This window comes from Lactuca sativa, chromosome 2 (assembly GCF_002870075.4).
Source record: "Lactuca sativa cultivar Salinas chromosome 2, Lsat_Salinas_v11, whole genome shotgun sequence".
NCBI classification, from domain to species: Eukaryota; Viridiplantae; Streptophyta; class Magnoliopsida; order Asterales; family Asteraceae; genus Lactuca; species Lactuca sativa.
Genome location: NC_056624.2, coordinates 117,046,451 through 117,066,757, shown reverse-complemented (window position 1 = coordinate 117,066,757; position 20,307 = coordinate 117,046,451). Strand labels below are relative to the sequence as shown.

The 20,307-nt window shown below is 35.5% G+C and overlaps 1 protein-coding gene and 1 long non-coding RNA gene across 3 annotated transcripts; both read right to left on the bottom strand.

The window, feature by feature from the left end:
• Positions 1 to 12,333: 12,333 nt before the first annotated feature.
• LOC111884559 (uncharacterized) lies at positions 12,334 to 14,888 on the bottom strand. Of its 2 annotated transcripts, XR_006188764.2 has the most exons (4): positions 14,464 to 14,888; positions 13,668 to 14,040; positions 13,455 to 13,516; positions 12,334 to 13,334 (listed from the first exon to the last, which is right to left on the bottom strand). It is a non-coding gene; the product is annotated as an uncharacterized LOC111884559 (long non-coding RNA). The 2 variants fall into 2 exon arrangements; XR_006188763.2 differs by lacking the exons at positions 12,334 to 13,334; positions 13,455 to 13,516 and having other exon boundaries at positions 13,555 to 14,040.
• A 2,762-nt stretch (positions 14,889 to 17,650) lies between these two features.
• Positions 17,651 to 20,029, bottom strand: LOC111884563 (chaperone protein dnaJ 20, chloroplastic-like). Its single transcript, XM_052768397.1, has 2 exons — positions 19,480 to 20,029; positions 17,651 to 17,921 (listed from the first exon to the last, which is right to left on the bottom strand). The coding sequence occupies exons 1-2, from the start codon at positions 19,945 to 19,947 to the stop codon at positions 17,781 to 17,783; spliced, it is 609 nt and encodes a 202-aa protein (XP_052624357.1). The 5' UTR covers positions 19,948 to 20,029; the 3' UTR covers positions 17,651 to 17,780.
• Between the last annotated feature and the right edge of the window lie 278 nt (positions 20,030 to 20,307).

Genomic DNA, 20,307 nt, shown 5'->3' with positions numbered 1-20,307 from the left:
TGAAATTTCAAACCAACCTAAAATGACTTTTAAAAGAAGCCCTTTGAAACTTCTTTACAAGTATTCGATTGTAATTCACGGGAAACCACACAAGCTGTTGATTATCTCTCTTGATAATTAACGAAGCAACCTTTTCCTGGGGTTTTACTGCATTCATGTCAAAATTAACTTTTTGACATCACCACATTCCAAAATTTATTGATTCTTATCTTATTTCATTGGCATAATGCACACACGAAATCCTTGAGGTTCTGAGTAAAACCAACTCAGACTGATGATTTCGCAAGTCTGGCATATGACTTCGCTTTAAATCCCAAAAGTGAAAGAGCCTTGCTTCCATGCGAAGGGTTTTACCGGTTCGGATTCTATAACGGATACTTGACAGGCTGTATACTAAAAATGGTTGGTATTCTATCCGGTTTTCGAGGAGATGTGACAGTTACTTTTTGCTGCATAATACTCTTTTACAGCAATGATCCGAGATTCAAGGTGCCACATCTGATAACATTAAATGCATCCCGCTTTAATTTCAAATCAAATTTTGAGTAACCTATAAAAGGGGGATGAAGGACACTGTGAACGGTTACGCAAACAAGAATTCTCAAAACCTTCAAAGCTTTCATCTTGATCAAAAGTTCCAATTTCTTTCAAACCCTAACAATGGCAGCAACAAACTCAAACACTGATGAGGTCCTTTCTCAATCCCTTATGAAGATTCAAAGCACAAACTATCAAGTTGATCCCAATGTTTTCGCTTATCCAGAAGAATTGAAGATGCTCATCGTGGCTTTAAAACAATCACCATTGTCAACTGCCATGTTCCGATCCTTCCCAGTTCCGATGATATGGTTATCTCGTGCTGCATCCACGGCTTCCTACAATCATACGGCGGATGTGATTACCTTCAATCTCGTCAACAACAAGAGGGTCAACTTGTCCAAGAACTTGTTCGTAGAGTTCTTGCAGATTCCCAACAACCCACCCTTTGTTAAACCTGTAAACTCCCAGATCATCCACATGTTCAATGAGATGGGACATCAACCGGAGTTGGAGAACATTAGTGATTTCCGGAAGTCGGGATTGCCATGTATATGGAATTTTCTATTTGGAATTTTCCTAAGGTGTCTTACAGGAAGATCAGTCGGCTTAGACAGAGGAAGAGTCGAAGTGTATGCCACGGTAATGGGTATATACTATGACATCAATGTCGACTACGCAACGCAACTGTGGAAGGAGTTTGTGAAAAGTCTAGAAAATACGAACTCGGAGAAGGGGATATCTTGTGCCAGGTACTGGAGTCTGATCCTGGAGAAAGTATACGAGAAAGAAGCAATTCCGATCGTATCAGATGTCGAAGTTGCTGAGTTTTCGCTTTACCAATTTCCCAAAGTGGTAGAAGATGACGAAGCCATATTTACCCGGGTAGCTCGCATTCCGGATGCGATGCTTCACAAAGTATCTCCCACTCACAAAGTGTTGGTGAGATATTTGTGAAACATTGATACAGTTGATCAGTCAGGTGTATTACCTGAGGTTGCTACTCCGTCGAAGAAGAAGAAGGGGAGCAAGAAACCTGCGAAGGGCTCATCTTCACCAACCGTGCAAGATGAAGTAGTGAAGAAAGATGTTTTACCTTCCAAGTCTGGAGTGTTAAAACATATTCGCAAGGCAGAGGTGAGTAGTAAGGGAGTTACTATTCACAGCATTCCTGCACCAGTATCTCCTGGAAAGAAACGACAAAGGGCAGAAGACGTTGCGAAAAACATGCAACAAACATTGGGCAAGAAGAGGAAGATGGTGATTCGCAATGAATCATCCGACGAAGAAATTGTCCCAGAAACACCACCCGTCACAACCATGGTAACAGTTTCTTTACCAATTTCTCAACCTTCGCATATTTCCACCACTATTTCTCAAACCCAACCACTCGAAATAGTTCTTACCAAGTCAGTTACTGAGGAGGTACCTATTTCGGATATGGTTGTCAACGTATCTGATACGGGGGCACCTATCTCGAGTGTCGCATCCACACTACCAATATCTTTACCTATCACCACTTCATCTATATTCGATCATGCCCTTCAGAACCCATTCACCACCCTTTTTCCATCCCAATCACCTGAGAATCCTCCACCTTCGCAACAAATGTCGGATCCAGAAATCGAAGGAGGTGCTTTTGGAGGAGTTCTGGATGACATTACTTTTGATTCTGATGAAGAAGACATTCCTGATCATATGCTGATGATAGGAAAGCAGTTTCAAGATACTGAATCAAAAATTGAAGGCTATTATCCAACCACAAGCCGATTCTGGGAGAATTTCTTCAATCTCAGCAATGGAGGTGGATGTGATGATCAAAGGAGCTGAGAAAAGAATAATGGAGAAAGTTGATCAGTCCGACAAAAATAACGAACTCCGAGTGCAAGCACAAGGGAATAATTTCACGTCCGCAGTTAAAGATCTTAAAGCTGCTACAAAAGAAAGACATCTTCTTTTTATCCAAGACGTCAAGAAAGTTCGTGAGGACGTCAACTTCAAAATTCAGGAGTTGAAGTCTGACCTTGCGAAGGATCTTCAAGCAGTGCATACCAGACAAGAAGATCTTCACAAGCAGGTTGTGGAAATTTCGTCTCAACTCCACAAACTCAACAACATTCCTGTTGCTGATGATCACAAAGTTGCTACCTTGGAAAAGTTTGATCACCTGATCAAATTGGTCACAGAACTCAAATCAGCAGTTTCGCAATCCACAACTTCGCAAATCCCTACTCCCGAATTCTTGTCTCTAAAGATTAACACTTTAGAACAAGCTATTCAGAAGGCTCTTGCTCCGATTTCAAACTTCACTTCTTTACTTCCGAAGGGTGCTCCACCTGTTTTCACAGGGGCGCAAGGGGGAGAGAAAAGTCGAAGCAAAGAAGGTGAAGCCAAAACAGTGGGAAAAGTCATCTCGACTCAACTGGTTGCAACTCTTCCAATTCCTACTAAACCGATTTCTTCAACAACAATAACCACAAAAACAATTTCAAAGGGAATTGTTATTGGAGGAAACGAAGGAGGTTCGAGTTCTCAACCTCAGAAAGATGTAACAGGAAAAGGAAAGGGCATCCTGTATGAGAAATCGAAGGAGGAGATAAAAGCTAATGCTGAGGCTGAACTTGAAAGAATGAGACAAGTCCAGAGCATAATGAGACAACGAGCAAGTGATCCTCCCTCAATTAACAAAGGTGATCCTGCGAAACTTTACTCTTACGAAACGATAGAGTCTAAAGTTGTAGGAAGGGAGATGTATGAGTTCGAGAAGAAGCCCAAAAGAAGTTACGACATTGCGAACTCAGATCACTGTCAGCTGGACTTCCCTATTAATGAAATGTTGTTCATTACGGCTCAATACAAGATCAGTGAGAAATTCGATAATCCAGATGACTACACTCACATGAAAATCAGATTTCATGTTGTTCTTGGGAAGAATCCTGATGAAGTTTGGTCCCTAATGAAGATCAAGAAGGTGCTCACAATAAAGAAGGATGTTCTGTTTGAATAAATGCTTCAAAATTTTCGATATTTTGTCATCAGGGCAGACAACAAACAATACGACTTCACTGTTGCTGACTTTCCATTGATGAACTGCAGCGATCTCATTCAAGTTGCTCTAATTCTGAAGCACATGGAAGAGAACAAACTCAAAGGATCAGAAACAGATGTCTTTAAAGTCGGATTCGCACATGTGAAGACTTATATCGAAAACTACTTCTATTGTCTTGCACTTACTGATGAGGAGTTAGCGAATGTGCTTGGAAGAGAGGTGAAAGTTCCATGGGAAGATACTTTGACACAATCAGCTTTGTCGAAGTATGTTGTAGGGGAGATATGCCTTAAACCATTTGGCATGGTGTTTTCGGGAAGAGACATTAAAGGTAAACTGAAGAAGTTTTTGTTCAAAGCTTCAGAGATTGAAAGATACAATTCTTCGCAATATACGCACTTCATTGTACGTATGAATAATTGCAAGAAAAATAACGAAGGTGACAAGAAGGACTTGAAGAAGGTGATCTCCTGGTATGGAGAAGTGCGAAGAACGATTCACTCTGCAATTCAAAAGCTTTTAAGTTGAATTGTATCGACTGTTTACAAAGGGGGAGAATGTAGATGTTAGTTGTAAAAGTCGAATAGTGTGTCTTGTAATGATTCGCATTTTGTATGTTATTTTACTAAGTCAATATTATATGCGAAGTGTAGCATGCGAAGTTTCATTGTATAGACTTAGTATATTTTTTTGTAAGTTTCCTATAAATAGGGACTTAGGCTTGAAGTAGACGAGAGATATCGAAACACAAAATATCTCTTCAGCTTACTCTATAATCAGTCTTAATAAAACGAGATTTGATTAATATTTACTTCGTGTGTTCTTTAACTTTCATCATTCAAATATATTGTTTCGTATCTTAATTCTCGATAACAATTCTCATCAGAGAATGAACGTACCGGAATCTCAGCGGGGTCTATTATTGCTTTCCCACGCTCTGATGCTGAAACACTTCCGACGCTCCTGACATCTTTGCTTTTAGTCTTTGGGCACTCCTTTATGAAATGCCCTACTTCTCCACATCTGTAGCAAGTCCAACTCATCCCAACTTTTATGTCCTGGGCGGTCTGTTGAGCCGGCACCCTACAGAAATTTGTGGTATGCCTCTTTTTGTTACAGTTCATGCAGTGCATTTCCCTGCACTTCCCTTTGTGATGAAAGCTACACTTGGTGCATTTTGGCGGGTTTCCAGCATATGGTCATGTCGGCACTGAAGTAGTAGGGATGGTGGTGGTATGGACTGTCACTGTTTGTTGTCTTTTGGTAGGTCCTTGATTCGGACGACTCTTTCTCCTGGTCCAGAACATTCGTTTCTTGGGTAGTACTCTTTCATTGTCGTGGACGTTCTCAGGTTTGTAAGTTGGGGCGTCCTTGCAGGAACATACTCGGGGTGTCCCTGGTTGTTATTACGGTTGGAACTTTCAGCGCCGTTCCCAATTTTGTTTGTGTTATTAGCGCCGAGGTGTGCCATGACTACTGTCACGGCGGCTGTTACCGCAATTTGAAATGTTGTAGGGTCTATTTATAGAACTAGTGTTGCACCAATATGCTGATTACCTTCATGTGTCGGCATGATTCTATTTCGCGAGTTGCCTCCGCTGTTCTTAACTCTGTGATGATTGTGCAGGTTTTAGCTGTAAGGGTTCTTTGTCTTATAACAACTATCGGTTGTCCTCTCCAGTCTATATGTGTGGCTAGGTAGTTAATTGCGGGTTGCTTCCTGAAATGAGAGGTGGAGGTTCTCACACTCCTCTTGATAGGGTAGGGTTTATTGATGGTATCTCCCGAACTTCTTTCTCCATCTGGTCCTTTCTCGGAAATCTTCTTCCTCGTATTTCATCTATTGGTACTCTTCGAAATCTTCTTCTGGATGCTTCTCGATCCATCTGTTGGCTTCAATGGCAGGATAGTAGGGGTCTATGTGGAGATGAAGTCTAGCTGATATGCCTATGCGAGAATAGGGGTAAGAAGCATATGAAGAATCTAAGTGTGTGGTTCTATAGTAATGCAAAATACTCCTATAGTATTTTAAATTTGTATGTTAAAGTTTTCTTTTTATGGTTTGTTGGTAAGTTTTAGACTCGTCATCCGCTACGACCATTCCTCGGCATATGTTAGTCACCTCTTGGATAAATATAGTTGATCAGGCTATATTCATCCCAGACATGATTACATACCCCGAGGCTTACTCGCAGTGTTTAACTTATCTTAATACTTTTTGTTTTGTTGCCAATATGACTCCTTACTAGTATGTTTGTATGCACTTAAATTTTTCATGAAATCTCTGTCCATTCCTGGTCCTTCTATGGTTGCCTTGTGTATACAGGTCATATACAGTCAAGATTAAATAGCCAGTCGAATAAGTGATCTTACCTTATATCCACATTCAAACAAGGAAAAGGAAGTAAAGTGAAAATCACAAATTCTAAGTCTATGAAACTTTTAGTATATACTACCTTAACTTATACACTTAGCAAACATAGACTTAACAGCAAAGGACCCCTAATATTCCTGTTTTGAAATTGTTAAGTCAGAGAGTTTTAGTCCCTATGTGTTTATAGTTTGTATATCTTATGTGGTTTGATATACTTAGCTCACTATAAACAATGCTCTGATACCAATCTGTCACACCCCCAAACCAGGATGGTGGAAACGTCCACGGACGGGTGACTATCATGTAGTGTATCATAACAGTTGAGTATAAATGTTCAAAGCAAACACAACCAACATATATATAATTGAAAAGGTTACATCATTTGTACGTATTACATGTTTCAAAATATCAATTACAATATGTTGTCAAAAGATTTGTTTAGACGCCTAAGCGTCCCATCCTCAAAGCCAGTTGTTACCTGATTTACTGATTTCCTGAGAATACAAGTTATTTGAAAAGAGAGTATCAACATTTAAGTTGGTGAGTTCATAAGCACTTGTATGTATATTTGTAAACCTTTTCTATGAAATGTAGTAATGTTTGTTTTCCGGAAAATCCTATATTTTCCCTAAAATGAGATGTGGCCTTAAATGAACCAAGATCGAAGCGTATAAGTAATTTTCCTAATTAAAATGATGTTATGTATTTTTGTTTGTATATAAAACTGTTTGAAGACTGTCTTTGCGTAAACTAAAAGTGTGATTGTTGTTTTACGTGAGTTTTAATTTTTATCTTATAACCATGCTTGATTGACCCAGACTGCCTTGTTCGCAACGTTCTTCAGGTGTCGATTTTGTTATGACATTTGTCACCCCTAGACCTTCCGGTCTAGCTATTGCAAGCAGCTAAGATGCGGGATTGTTGGTCCTAGTATAGATCTATACACAACTATCACGCTCTCCCTACAAGAGACTCTGGTTATATTTAACAGGACTTTCGTGTGTCTTTTATAAGGTACCGTGAAGACAAAACTCACTAAATTTGTTCAACGAGTTTACGTGTTTTTGTGTTGAAAATGTTTGTATAAATGATCATCCCCTAAGATTGGGATAGCTATGAAAAACGACGTGAAATCTTTAGATATGCATTTGACAATATTTTACCCTTTGCTCAACATGATACAAATGGAGTAGAGTTTCGTAAACTATATATGCATATTTTTGATGTAGAAGACAAGTTTGTAAACAAAACATATATATGCAAATGGTTATATATATGTATAAATTTTAAAAGATGATTTGGTATGTTTTGTAATTGTTGTTCATATTCTTACGTTTTTATTAGAAACTTTGCATGAAATAATCCTTAAGTTTGATACTAAAGACCTTTTTGTACTTATCACTTTTGTAAAAATTGTAATGAAAAATATTTAAATGATTGTGGTTTAACTTCCTTAATGTATAAACATTGCTCAAAAATGTTAGAAGGTGTTAATAAATCTATAAACCACTTTTGACAGTTTTACCCTTTACTGTCCCTGTTTTTAGAAAACTAATAGAAAAATCATCGTAAGTCAAAAACTGAATCTGTCACCTCTGAGAGTTTATAAAATGAGTCTGCTTTGTTCCTAATTTTTATTATGATTTTTAGTGGTCTCAAACTAGTGTGAAAATGAACATCTTCACAGACTGGTCCGAAATCACTTCTGAAATGACAGACAGTTTTATAAAAATCGCCATAAATTGTAGAAAAATCGTATGAATGTGTGCGAGTAGTCATTAGAAAGGTATAAACTTGAACTATTTGCATATTGTACACTTTTGAAAGATATTGAGTTTAAGATGGTCAAAACAATCCATGAACAGGCCTCAACGTTTCTGTATAAAGCTGTCATTTAAATTTAAGTTATGTTTAGTGTTCTAACTTGTATTCCCCCCCCCCCCCCCCCCCTTAAACCTTGAATAAAACATGAAAATGTAGGGGTATGAACCCACCTTATGTGAATACTTGAAGAATGGAAGCTTGAAGATGAAGAACGTTTGGGTGCTGGTTTGATGCTCCAAAACAGCCACTCTTTTGGCTATGTTGCTGTCACGAAAACTTCACATCAAAAGAGCAAGAAAAATGGTAGTTTACTCACTGTTTTGAATCTATAATTTTGAGTAGCGTAACAACTAACTTCCAGGGGTATTTGGTGGTAAAAATATCAAGAAAAAGGAAGGTGGAGATGGGTGATATGGTGGCTGAAACACAAAAGGGACAGCAACCCTTTAGTTCGTGGTTTTGATGGCTGTGGAAGGAAGTTCTTGTGGCTGAAAATGTGATGAAGGTTGAGAGTAATTCCATGGAGTATTGGCTGGTGAATTTAGGGTAAAATGATGAGGAAATTTCGTGATTATGAAGGTGGAAAGGGTGGAAGAGGATAAGGGGACAAAACCTAGACTAGCTTGTGATGGGATGTGAGTTTAAGTGATGTGATCTTGTCTAGCCACTTGCTTGGGTGGTTGCTTAGAGATTGGGTTAGTTAACTAACTAACTACTAGTTATTTAGTTAGTTATGAGTTCTAGTTAAGGAGAGGGAATGTATTAATCTCGAAAACTAGAAGAGGCATTAAGAAGCGTTCTTAGTAAAATGTCTTAAGTGATTAAGCACTTATTAGTTAAGTTGGCACTTATCTCCACTAATTCTCTTATCTTAATTGATTTAGACATCATAAAACTTACATGAAATCACTTTAAGTCATGACCCATAACTAGTCATTCACTAGATAATAATACATATATACAAATACATACATGTATACTTAGTATAAAATAACAATGTAGTTTTTGTGTATTTGAACTTTAATGTTTATGTTTTATTCTTTTTATTCAAAAACACTTAAATACATTCTAATTATACCTTATAATAATTCATTTTATATTTTAATTTATTTAAATATAAAATTTATTGACCAATGTATAATTTCGTGACATTTAACCGGTTAATCATATCGATAAACACGTTTTGTCACTTTGGTTCTTATATTTGTCAAATTTAGATCCTCCACTACTATTGAGCACACGTTTTACATAGAACCTAACTTAATTATCAACTAGATACATGTTGATACAAAATTTAAGTTTGTTGCATTCAAATGATGTTATATGCTAATTTTCACAAACCGGTGATGGTTCGTAGTCATACATCATAACGAAATTTATCATTAGTTACTTGTTTTATATTTCACAAGAAATTATTTAAATAAAAGAGGTTAAATTGATTCAACCATTCTTGATAAAATACTCATATTGCTTAATAATCAAAACATAGCATTGTACGATCGTTCCTATTTTTACCTATTGTTACAACTGGAGCCTGGCGTTGCTCCCTAGCAAGAGTCTTGATCTCAGTCTCTCTCCTCAAAGCGGCAGACTGTAGCTCGAAAAGAGTCGGGTACTGCTATGTAGACACAAACTCTCGTATACCAGCCTTGAGCATGCTCATATATCACGACATCTGAACCTGCACGGAAGAAATATACCCAGGACATAAGAGAGCCCACTCGATGAAAATCCTGGTGATCTCCTTCACTGACTCTATCATTTGTGTGAGTGATAGGTACTCCTGGGCCAAACGCTCTCTATTTAGCAAATGCACATATTCTGTATGTAACATCTTAATGAACTGTCCCCAAGTCACCGTGGCCAACTCCACAGGTGAGTAAGAACTGGTCACTGTGGCAATCTACTAGGCTATACGTCATCATGTATCATGAAATTCTATCATACCATTCTTGAGAGTCCTTATCCTACATTCTTGCATGTAGTTCTACCACATAACATATCAACATTTATACATAACATGTGTGAGTATTATGGGGAACTTTCCTTAAGCTCCAACCGATTGTACACATCGCATCCTCTTGATGGGTTATTTTGAAAATCTTTTTGCAAATCCTTAGTTTGAGTCTGGAATCACACGGATTCTCCTCCATTTCAATCAAACCAGGGCTTTGATACCAACTTGTAACGTACCAAAAACATTGTTCACAAATCATAATAAGTAAAAGTGTCGAATCAAAGTATCAATCAACATAAACTGCGAGATGATGTGTATAATCACACCTCTGCTTTTCCCGAATCATAAGAAGTACCTGAAACATTGAAATCCAAACTATAAGACAAAGCTTAATGAGCTTCCCAATATACCCCACACCAAAAACAAATACATATACAATACAATCATGCATATAGGGTTTGTTGGCCCTTGACCTCAACCTAATCATATCAGGTTTGTTGATGTACAACATAGAGCAGTAAAACCTCAACCTAATCGTTGAGGGTTTGTTGGCACGTGGCCTCAACCCAGCAATCCGGGTTTGTTGGCACGTGGCCTCAACCTTAGCATAACGGGTTTTTTTGACCTCCAGTCTCAACCTAACCATGCTAGATTTGTTGGCACGTGGCATTAACCCAACCATCCATATGTTGACATATACACAGATGAATCACACATAGAGCTATCATAGCAATTCTACATCCTAGGACACATAAAATAAATGGGTCATCCTTGGTACCTTAGACCCATTGGCATAGTGAGGGAACTTACCTCACACTCAAAAGGATAACTGCACAGATCTCTGCTACACACATCGGCTCTACCGCTTGCCTAACCTATAAATGGATACCGAATTACATATTGTTAATCCAAAATACTCTAAAAGTCCCAAAGTTAAACTTGGTCAAAAAGTCAATGGTCAAACTGGTCAACCCAGACCGAGTACGCTCAGTGTACTCAGCGCGTACGCCACACTTACTCACAAACAAAAATGGGTCTCACGCAGCGTACGTGCAGCTACGCCCAATGTACACAATGTCTTAATAACCCAACTTATAAGGACTTATTATCTTAAGCCACTTTGTCCAAGTCTCATATCTAGTCCCAAATGACACTCCAAACCATAAAGTTTCCAACTTTATGGTTCTACATGTCTACATTAAACCCAACAACAAAACCTTAACTATTCTTAAACATTAAAGCTCTTAATCACTTGTATGAGGTAACCCAAGAGGTCAAGATCACATTTTTATGACTCTAGACACATCCAAAAGGACAACCCATATGTTCTATATCATGTCATGCACAAGAAAGTCATAGTTTGGGGACAAAAGTTCATAATATCGTCATATAAACAAGATCTATCAAGTAAATCACCATGGTATGTACTTTATACATTCTGAAGGTTGAGAATAATTCAAGACTTCCAGATCCAAGCTTGCCTCTAGCTTCAAGCTTCACTACCACCTTCTTCTTCCTTTAAAATACACAAAAACACACTCTCAAGCTTCAAAATGCAACAATGGGGCTAGGGTTTGTAAGGGGGAACGTTTCTAGTGATGGAGGCTAGAAATGAGGTGGGGGAATGGGGCTTAAGGTTCAATATATATGGTCCAAAGCTTAAAGATTAGAGTTTATGTCCAGAGGGATTAAGCCCAATGTACTCTCGAAAACGCCACTGTTTCGCCTAATGCACCTTAATATACGTGTGTACCGTATTACATAATATGATTGATATGCCGATACGACAAAAATGAAGTTTTCCCAAACGTTGGGGTAGTTGTTGGTTCACAAGAGTATAGAGCAAATAGAAGAGAAGTACATGATTGTGAAATTCATCAACTATTTCGTATGGATTTGGTGGAGCACATTTACAGGGCTCGCATATAACACGATGCAGAGTATTGACATGATGATTTGTTTAAAAAATCAGATGAAAATTCATATATTTTTGTCGAGGACTCGAAGGAGGATTCGGACGGCGAAGTCGATGATTCGGACCGACGTAATTTTTTCATAATGGTTTATTATTTTTAATTATTTTTTCTAGGTTCGATTATGTAAATTTTATTTTGAAGTAATGAAATATTTTTATTTTAATTAATTTTTATGTTTATTAATTATTTTTATTTTTGAATTATAAACTTTAAAATTAAATTATTTTTATTTTTAAAATAATAAAAGTATGAGGTGACCATTTGTGTCTTTTACTTAGTAAATTTGAATGAAAGAAAAGCTGTCTTGGGTCATGGTAGAGTGAAAATACACTCTCCCGTCTAATCCAAACCTCCACCAAACCAATTGTCATAACTACTCTCCGGATGATACATTTAGGCTGGACTATGCTCAGCAAGGAGCTCGGCAGGTTCGGCGCACCCCGGTCCGAGTACTCGGCATGCCGAGCTCAGCTCGGCAATTCGGTGACCAAAATCCGATGAGAGAGAAATATATTTTCAATTGGAAAGTTAAATTAAAGGTCGCTATAAATTCTATTTTGCTTCACTTTCTACCCTATCTATTTGAAAATATTATATAAACCCTTCAACTTTGTACAAAATTATCACTTATCTTATTCCCTTTCATATTTAATATTAACTAGGTGAGTGACCCTGCGTTGCGGGGTCAGGTGTGGCATTTTTTGTTCAGTTGGTTGGTTGGTTGATTAACTGGTAATGGGATCCAAAAACTAAAAAAAAAAAAGTTATTTCAACCGAAATGCCCCTGGTGTCTTTGATAACGATTTTGGTTGATTGAGATACCAATCTTGAATTCAATCCAATATTCAGTTCATATGCAACATCAAATTGAATCCCAACAACACCAAGTAAAACCAATAGAAAAGATAAAAACAAAATTCCCAAAATACCCTTTAATCAAGAACACATAAACGAATTTTTCTGGCCAAAATACTAAAAAAAACAAATTCTGAAGTCACCCAGATAAAAATAATCAGAATTTAACCACCAACTTTCCATCAAGACGATAGCAGCCTATTATTATCAAAAATTGCTGAAAATACCCCTTAAGCATAAAAATCATTTCCTCCTACTAATACTATTGGATCTGCATGTCACATGATGGAAACCATTGTTAATGTCTAAATGAGTTTATAAACTGAAAAAGCATACATCAACTATACCTTGAGTAGTTTCATCATTGAGTTCAAGTGATACAATAGTTGCTACAAATTTTTTGCTACTTTCTCTTCGATATGCTATGAAGCCAGAATTCATAAAGATGACTAATGATGGATAAAATTACATGGCATTAACGATGTATCTTGTTTAATGGTGACATAATGATTAAACCTTTTGTCAAAAACTCCATCTGCATAGAAGACTAAAGGTTCGCCATAATAAGGGATAAGTGTTATTGGTGGAGAAGGAGAACAATAGATTGCCTGTAGAGTCTTCTGTAATTTGAGAAAATTACATTATTGCCTGAAACAGAGAGATCACCACCACCATAATCTTGAGCAATGAAATACTCTTCTTGTTTTGAAATCTATTGCTATGTCATTTGAATGATTTTTTCAATACATTGTAGGCTAATTCCTAGACAACCATCATAAAATGTACAAAACATCAGTAAAAGAAATTGGGTTTATTCATTGAGACAATACCATAAACACTTGGCATGCAATATCATAACAAAAAAAAAAAACTGGATCTTACCCATACTCCTTTTTACTTCTGATGAAATTAAGTTAAATAATTTCCAACTTTTACCTATATTCCTGTGAACATAATGCATTTGAGTTACAATGACAAAAGAGAAAATAAAAGATGGAAAAGAGATGGAAATTTCTTGTTAAAATTTGAGTTTAACAGTTAGAATATACGAACAGGTGGAATACACTCTATTTTCCTCTCAATCTCCTTCCTTACCAGTTGCACAAAACCATAGTTACACACACAATTAATTAAGTGTGATTTGTAGATGATAACACCTTCAAGCATCTGGAAATGGAGACAGAATAATAGAATTTGAACAGTGGTAGCAGAATAATGGAAGCTTCTGATCTACGTGTAGCTACATAAACCGATGACGTATCCAATGAGAAGCCGACAAAAGCAGAAGGACGAAAAACAAAATTCAGCCCTCAGCTCCACCCAGACAGACTAAGAAGAAGAGCAAGAAAGGTGTCTCTGAGCAACATCAATAGAACATGAGGTATGGGTCATCAGTATCGAAGGTCCAATCGGCATTATATCATAAGATTCAACTTCATCATCACCTCCTCCAACTATAACGGAGCGCCTGGAATGAAGAAGATTAAATGGATCAAAAGGGGTTTGTGTTAAATTAAAATTACAGTCTTACTGATGAACTGATAATATACCCAGCTTCAGTGGGACGTGATTCGAGCCAGAAGAGGTGACCAAAAGAGTCTTTCCCTTCTGAATTCTGAATCTAAAAGTTATGTCATACTTATTACTCAATAATCGATTATCCGGTGAAAATTGATAAGAATCCCGCAAAGGGAAAAGCACAACTAAGCATCAGATATAAATCAGGATCAGAAGGGAAAACAGACGCCATAAACAACGTATGAAAAGACGAAACTGCGTTTGTAAATGAAAACTCGTGAATCTAAAACAGAAATCAGAACCTTATTCTAAGTAAAGTTCAACCCAAACAAACCGAGGGAAATATTTGTTACCGTGAAAGGAAAATACTTACTATTGGTATACAGATTCGCCAATAGTGTTGGATATGGAAGTTGACGGTCGACATTGAAGCAATCGATTCGAAGCCCTAAACCCAAACGAAACACAGAAGAAATCGACCTGAAGAAAGTGGAAGAACCGTCGACAGCGACACCATTATCAATTTTGGGAGGAGACGTACCAGATACAGACAGTGAGAAGATGCATATTTCTGATAAGACCTAGGGGTTGAATTATTTTAGGAGGAAACTAAATGACGGTGTATATCTATTGGATGATGGTGGAGGCGAAGGACACGCAGCAAAAACAAAACCGACGATGGTGGAGGCGAAGAACACATAGCATAAATAAAACCGGTGGCAGACACATTACCGAAAAAACCATTACCAAGAAGAACAGGTTGAAAAAAAGGAAAAGAAAAATGGCAGAAACTGCGTACAAAACAAAAACATAAAAGAAAGCCAAAAGTAGACAGATGAGCATAAAAGGACTATTTGTGCCAAAAAATCAGCATGTTCACTATTTCTAAGGAGTGTCCAACTTTAATATATATATATATATATATATATATATATATATATATATATATATATATATATATATAAGAATTCAAGTAAACTAATTCTATATATATGACTTTTTATTAATATTCTTTGTGTCCCCATTTTAATATTGATGTTCTTACTTGTAATTTTATTTTTCTATAAGTTTTTTTAGGTGTGTTTGTTGTATTTTTCGTTGAATTTTAATGAAATTGTAGTTTTACATTAAGTTGGTTAAATTGATGTTTTTTTAATATAAATTAATTTAAACAAAAGATGGCAAGTGTGACAACCCACGACATGAAGATGTTCTTTAGGTCTATCTATATTTTGTAATTTTAGTTTGTATGTTTTTAATTTTAAACTCTATTTTTTTGGTGTGTGTTGTTATTTTGAATTTCTATGTTTTTATTTGAAGTTTAATGAATTTTTAGTTTTTAAAAATTGTTATGTTTGAATATATATATATATATATATATATATATATATATATATATATATATATATATATATATATATATATATATACTAGCCGTCTACCCGCGCAAAGCGGCGGGCGGCGAATAATTTGATCTCTTTAGAGTTAAAACCATTTTGCGTTCATTTCGAAAAATGAATATTAAATGATATCTATTTTTCAAGAGAATTATCATACCATATTAAAGGGGTGTTTGGTTAAGCTTTTTTAAAACAACTTATTAGGTTCCACATCACTATAAGTTAAAGTGTTTGGATTAAAATAACTTATTCCGTTGGGGAACCTCTAATACGTCATTTTTTCATAAGTTACCCTACACTTACTTATTAACTTATAAGCTAATAAACTAATAAGCAATAAGCTTTTTTACCAAACACCCCCTAAATGGTTATTACTTCTATTTATACATACCCAAACCACATTGTACTGTTTATCGTCCTCTTTTTTTTTTCGTTTTCCTTAATTCATTTATTAATTTAATGTCCTACTAAGTAAAATGCTAAAATATATAAATAATAAATAAACCTTTAGAATATCAGGTGTCGTGATTCAAAAGTCGATAAATAGGGCTTTGAGAAGGCCAAAATACTCAAGTGTCAACTTGTTCATTGTGATTTTAAACCAAGTTTTGTTATAAATTAAAACATTTTCAATGATGGTATGTAATTCAAGGATTCATATTGATTTAGGTTCTTAAAACCTTAAAATATTGAACAAAATCTATATAGAACCTTATAATAAGGACAATAATCACCGTAATCAGGAAGTCCATGTGATGAAACTTGATATTATAAGGACCAATGATGAAAAAGGTTTCATTTTTAGACTAAACAAGATGAAAAATATACAAACTACCTTCATCATGTCAAATCTTGTGTTTAACGGTTCTTTATTGCAAAAGTAAGATGCAAAAATATACAAACTAATGATAATACAATGCTCTAACTGACCCTCTTAGTTGAGTTCTTTGAACCTGCAAAGCCAATACATTGAAGAAACATAGTAAAAACCTTTCTAGGAACAAACCTGATATAATAAAGCCTTCACCCAATATATTTATAAGATAAAAATACAAAAAGTTAAAAATGATGAAATCAATTATAAGTAAGGATTAAAATAAAAACCTGTTAAGAAAGAGCCATCTGCAGTAGAGATATTTGAATCAACATGTATTTTCTGATGGTTTCAAATTTTGAATTATCCGAAATTCAGGGAAAGAGATAGAATTTGTTGAGAAATATAAGGATTCAAAACACATGTTAAAATTTAATAGTATTTTATTGATGACTACTTGTACTATTAGCTTAATGATTTGAACGTCTTAAAAAAATAATATTATTATATTCAATCTATTTTTAGAAATAATGAGATTTCTTTTATAAGATAGTATATATATATATATATATATATATATATATATATATATATATATATATATATATATATATATATAGCATTACAAGTATGACAACGAGACAAGTATGACAATCAACACCTCCCAAATTGCAACTTTTGACAAAAATATGCAAAATATGATGTGACGCCTACGTTGACCGTAACAAATGTGACACCACATCCACTGACCTTATAAAAGTTCTAATTCAAACTTAAATGAACATCCAATCTAATCAACCTCTATACACCTAATATAAACCAACATCCAGTTTTCCTTCTTGTATCATGTATTTTTTTTTTTTTTTTTTTTCTAATGTCTCGCTAACTTTGTCTTAGTATACTCCGGTAGTCCAGAAAAAAACAAATTTTTTATTCCAATAATATGAGCAACTCTTTTGCACTCTGGATATATAAAAGAAACAAAAAAACAATTCTCCGCCACTGAATTTTAATGCAATTTATTACAAAAAGAAATCTTTAAATTTCGCTTTCTTGTTAAAACAAATTTCTATGGTTACAGCTATAAAAGGGCCCACACAACGAAATCATACCACTCTACTAATCGCAAAATTTACATCGCAACAACCTCACCATCAAGGCATCAATTGATCACTTATTATATCAATAACACAACAAAATTATATTATCACATTTCTATGGTTACAGCTAGGAAGATGGTGACATAAATGCCCCACCACCACCACGTATTAGAAAACCGACCACCAACAACAATGAAAGGAAGCAAAGGTGAGAAAGAGAATAGCATGAAAAAGAAAAGAAAAATATTGTCATGTAAAAGAGTAGGGTTCTTATTGATTGCACATAATTTTTACTATATACAAAACAGTGTTTCCTATATAAGTTTCGAATTAGTAGGGTGTAAATTTACACAAAATCTTGAAGATTTGTTTATAACTATGATGAAGATTCTTCCCTTTGCTTGCGCATACGGGATGCCCATGATGAGTTTTTACCATATTCTTTGTGCATGCTTCTTCTTCGAAGCTCTGATAATTGACTCTGCCATTGGCCTCTCCATTCGCTTTTCACCATATGCTGCATCATAGATACAAAAAATATAAACATATGAACCCAAGAAAAGTACAACATGCTCTACCTTTACTACTCTTAACATTAATTTCACACCTTACAACTTATTCTATCCTGTAATTTTCTAGTTTTCTTGCCATCAATCCATGTCTCACAAAATAATAAAATGAAAATGTAATCAAATAAATGAGGTAATAGAATAAAGCATGAGTGTCAATTTAATTTGGTTGGATAGAAAGCATAAAACGAGTCGTTGTTAAAACTGTTGTTTGGTATGTATAATTAAAACCATTGAAGTGATAGTTTATGTTGGTTTAGTTGGTGGGGAAAAAGACTTAAAAGCCTAACGAAGTTTCAAACCGTTCAAAAAACTTCAATCATGTTTTGTCTGTTCAAAAAAACCCAACAAACTTAACATTTTGTCTAAAAAGTCTAACTAAGTTACACTTTCCTGAAAGTCAAATAAGAGAAACAGATGATGTGACTTATTACCGTATCGATAAAATAACTTGTTAGACCAACGAAGTTTCCAAAACGTTTAAAAAACTCCAATCATGTTTTGACTCTTAAAAGAAAACCCAACAAGCTTAAACAAAACAAAATTGGAATTTTCTGAACGGTTTGAAACTTTATTCGACTTTTTAGACAAAAAGTTAAGTTCATTTGGTTTTTTTGAACAAACAAAACATGATTAAGGTTTTTTGGATGTTTTGGAAACTTCGTTGGGCTTTTAAGTCATTTTCCCTAGTTGGTGTAATTGAAATCTTGATATCAACCAGAGTCTTTTGTATTAAAAAATCAAGAAAGTAGAGCTGATTGTTTATTACTTTATCTTACCCCAGATGGTTAGATATTGTAATAACCAACCTAGAGAATGTTTTAACTGTTTTTCAATTTTAGGTTCTTAATAGCTTTTCCATTTATTGGATATCATGCTGGTTGTTCAAAAAAAATTATTTAAAAAAAATATTATTTTGTTAAACAAAAAGTATTTATTTACAAAAAATAAATTTTAATACCATAAAATCCAAAAATATAATGTTTAGTTATGACTTCAAAAAATAAAGTTTGCATTTTTCTTTAATAATATTAAAAACCACATAAATAAATTTTAATTTTTATTGTTACATTACATTTCATTCGCTTCCATTCCATTTCAATCTCATTCCATTTCAATCTCATTCTACAAATAAGAAATCGACATCAATTATATATATGCATAGTTGCATACCAAAACAGAACATGCTACAACATGTCTTATCATATTCCTATAAAAGGCTACTAAATTGTACAAGAAGTATGGCCAATATAAGGGCTTACACGCAACCGATAGAACCAATTATCAACATATGCCTTCCGAAATTTCATAACTTGTATCGATAAATTCTAAGATTATGTAAGAAAATTTATTACTATAATGATGCTAATTTATTGTTAATTAGGTCACCAGAATGTAACCCTTACACTACTTAAAAATATCTAGAGACTTAAATCACAAAATCTATTAAAATAATATAAACATTGAATCCACAAAAAAGAGATAACAACTTGATTGATAGTTTACCTCATCATTGCGGAGATGATTACGAGAAGAAAAACCGAAGTGGATCCCCATGGCCATATCTCTATCATACAAAGCCCTCCGGTTAGGATCCGACAATGTTTCATATGCTTCCTGAACCCGAATAAACCTCTGAGTATACTCCTCCGCCCTGCCCGGCGGAGACACGTCGGGATGATACTTCCTGGCTAACTGTTTATACGCTTGTTTGATCTCCACAGAAGTCACCGTTTCCGGGATACCTAGAAGCTGGTAAAAGCTCAGATCTTCCATGACTGTGTCCGATACAGATCCACTGCCATCTTTAACGGCGGCGGCGGCCGCCGCCGCCGATTTGCTTCTGAAAGATTTCGTAGTACGAGTGGTTAGAGGTAAACGAACTGTGGATGGAATCGAGAAGTGGGGTTGTCGGGAAACGAGAGGTGGGGGTGTGGTAGGGATTCTTGAGATAAATCCATGGCTGCAACACATGATCCCGATTATAAATTCAGAATATTTGTTGGTTTTGTTTAAGAATATAATGGTGGGTGACGAGGAGAAAGGAGGTTCGGATATATAAAGATAGGTTGTGGGTGCACGTGTCTTATACGTGAGGGGTGTTTCTGTCAATGTACAGTATGTGTGTCATTGTCTTTGGTGGTTTTAACATTTATGGTATTTAGGCTATGGGGGTTAAAAAGACTCGCTGGAGCTTGCTACTTTTACTGCACACTGCCTCGTGGCTATTGCTAGGAGCACCTCGCCATCGGGTATGGGGTGTTTGTGTGCGTATTAGTTTATATGGAGGGATGTTCATGCCTAATAACCGTTCCAATAGGCGTAAATTTGATA

Excerpts from the sequence above, each read along its gene's own strand:
- LOC111884563 (XM_052768397.1), bottom strand. The coding sequence starts at position 19,947 with ATGTGTTGCAGCCATGGATTTATCTCAAGAATCCCTACCACACCCCCA. Across the intron at positions 17,922-19,479 it reads ATCATCTCCGCAATGATGAG|CATATGGTGAAAAGCGAATG; the intron begins GTAAACTATCAA and ends TCTATGATGCAG.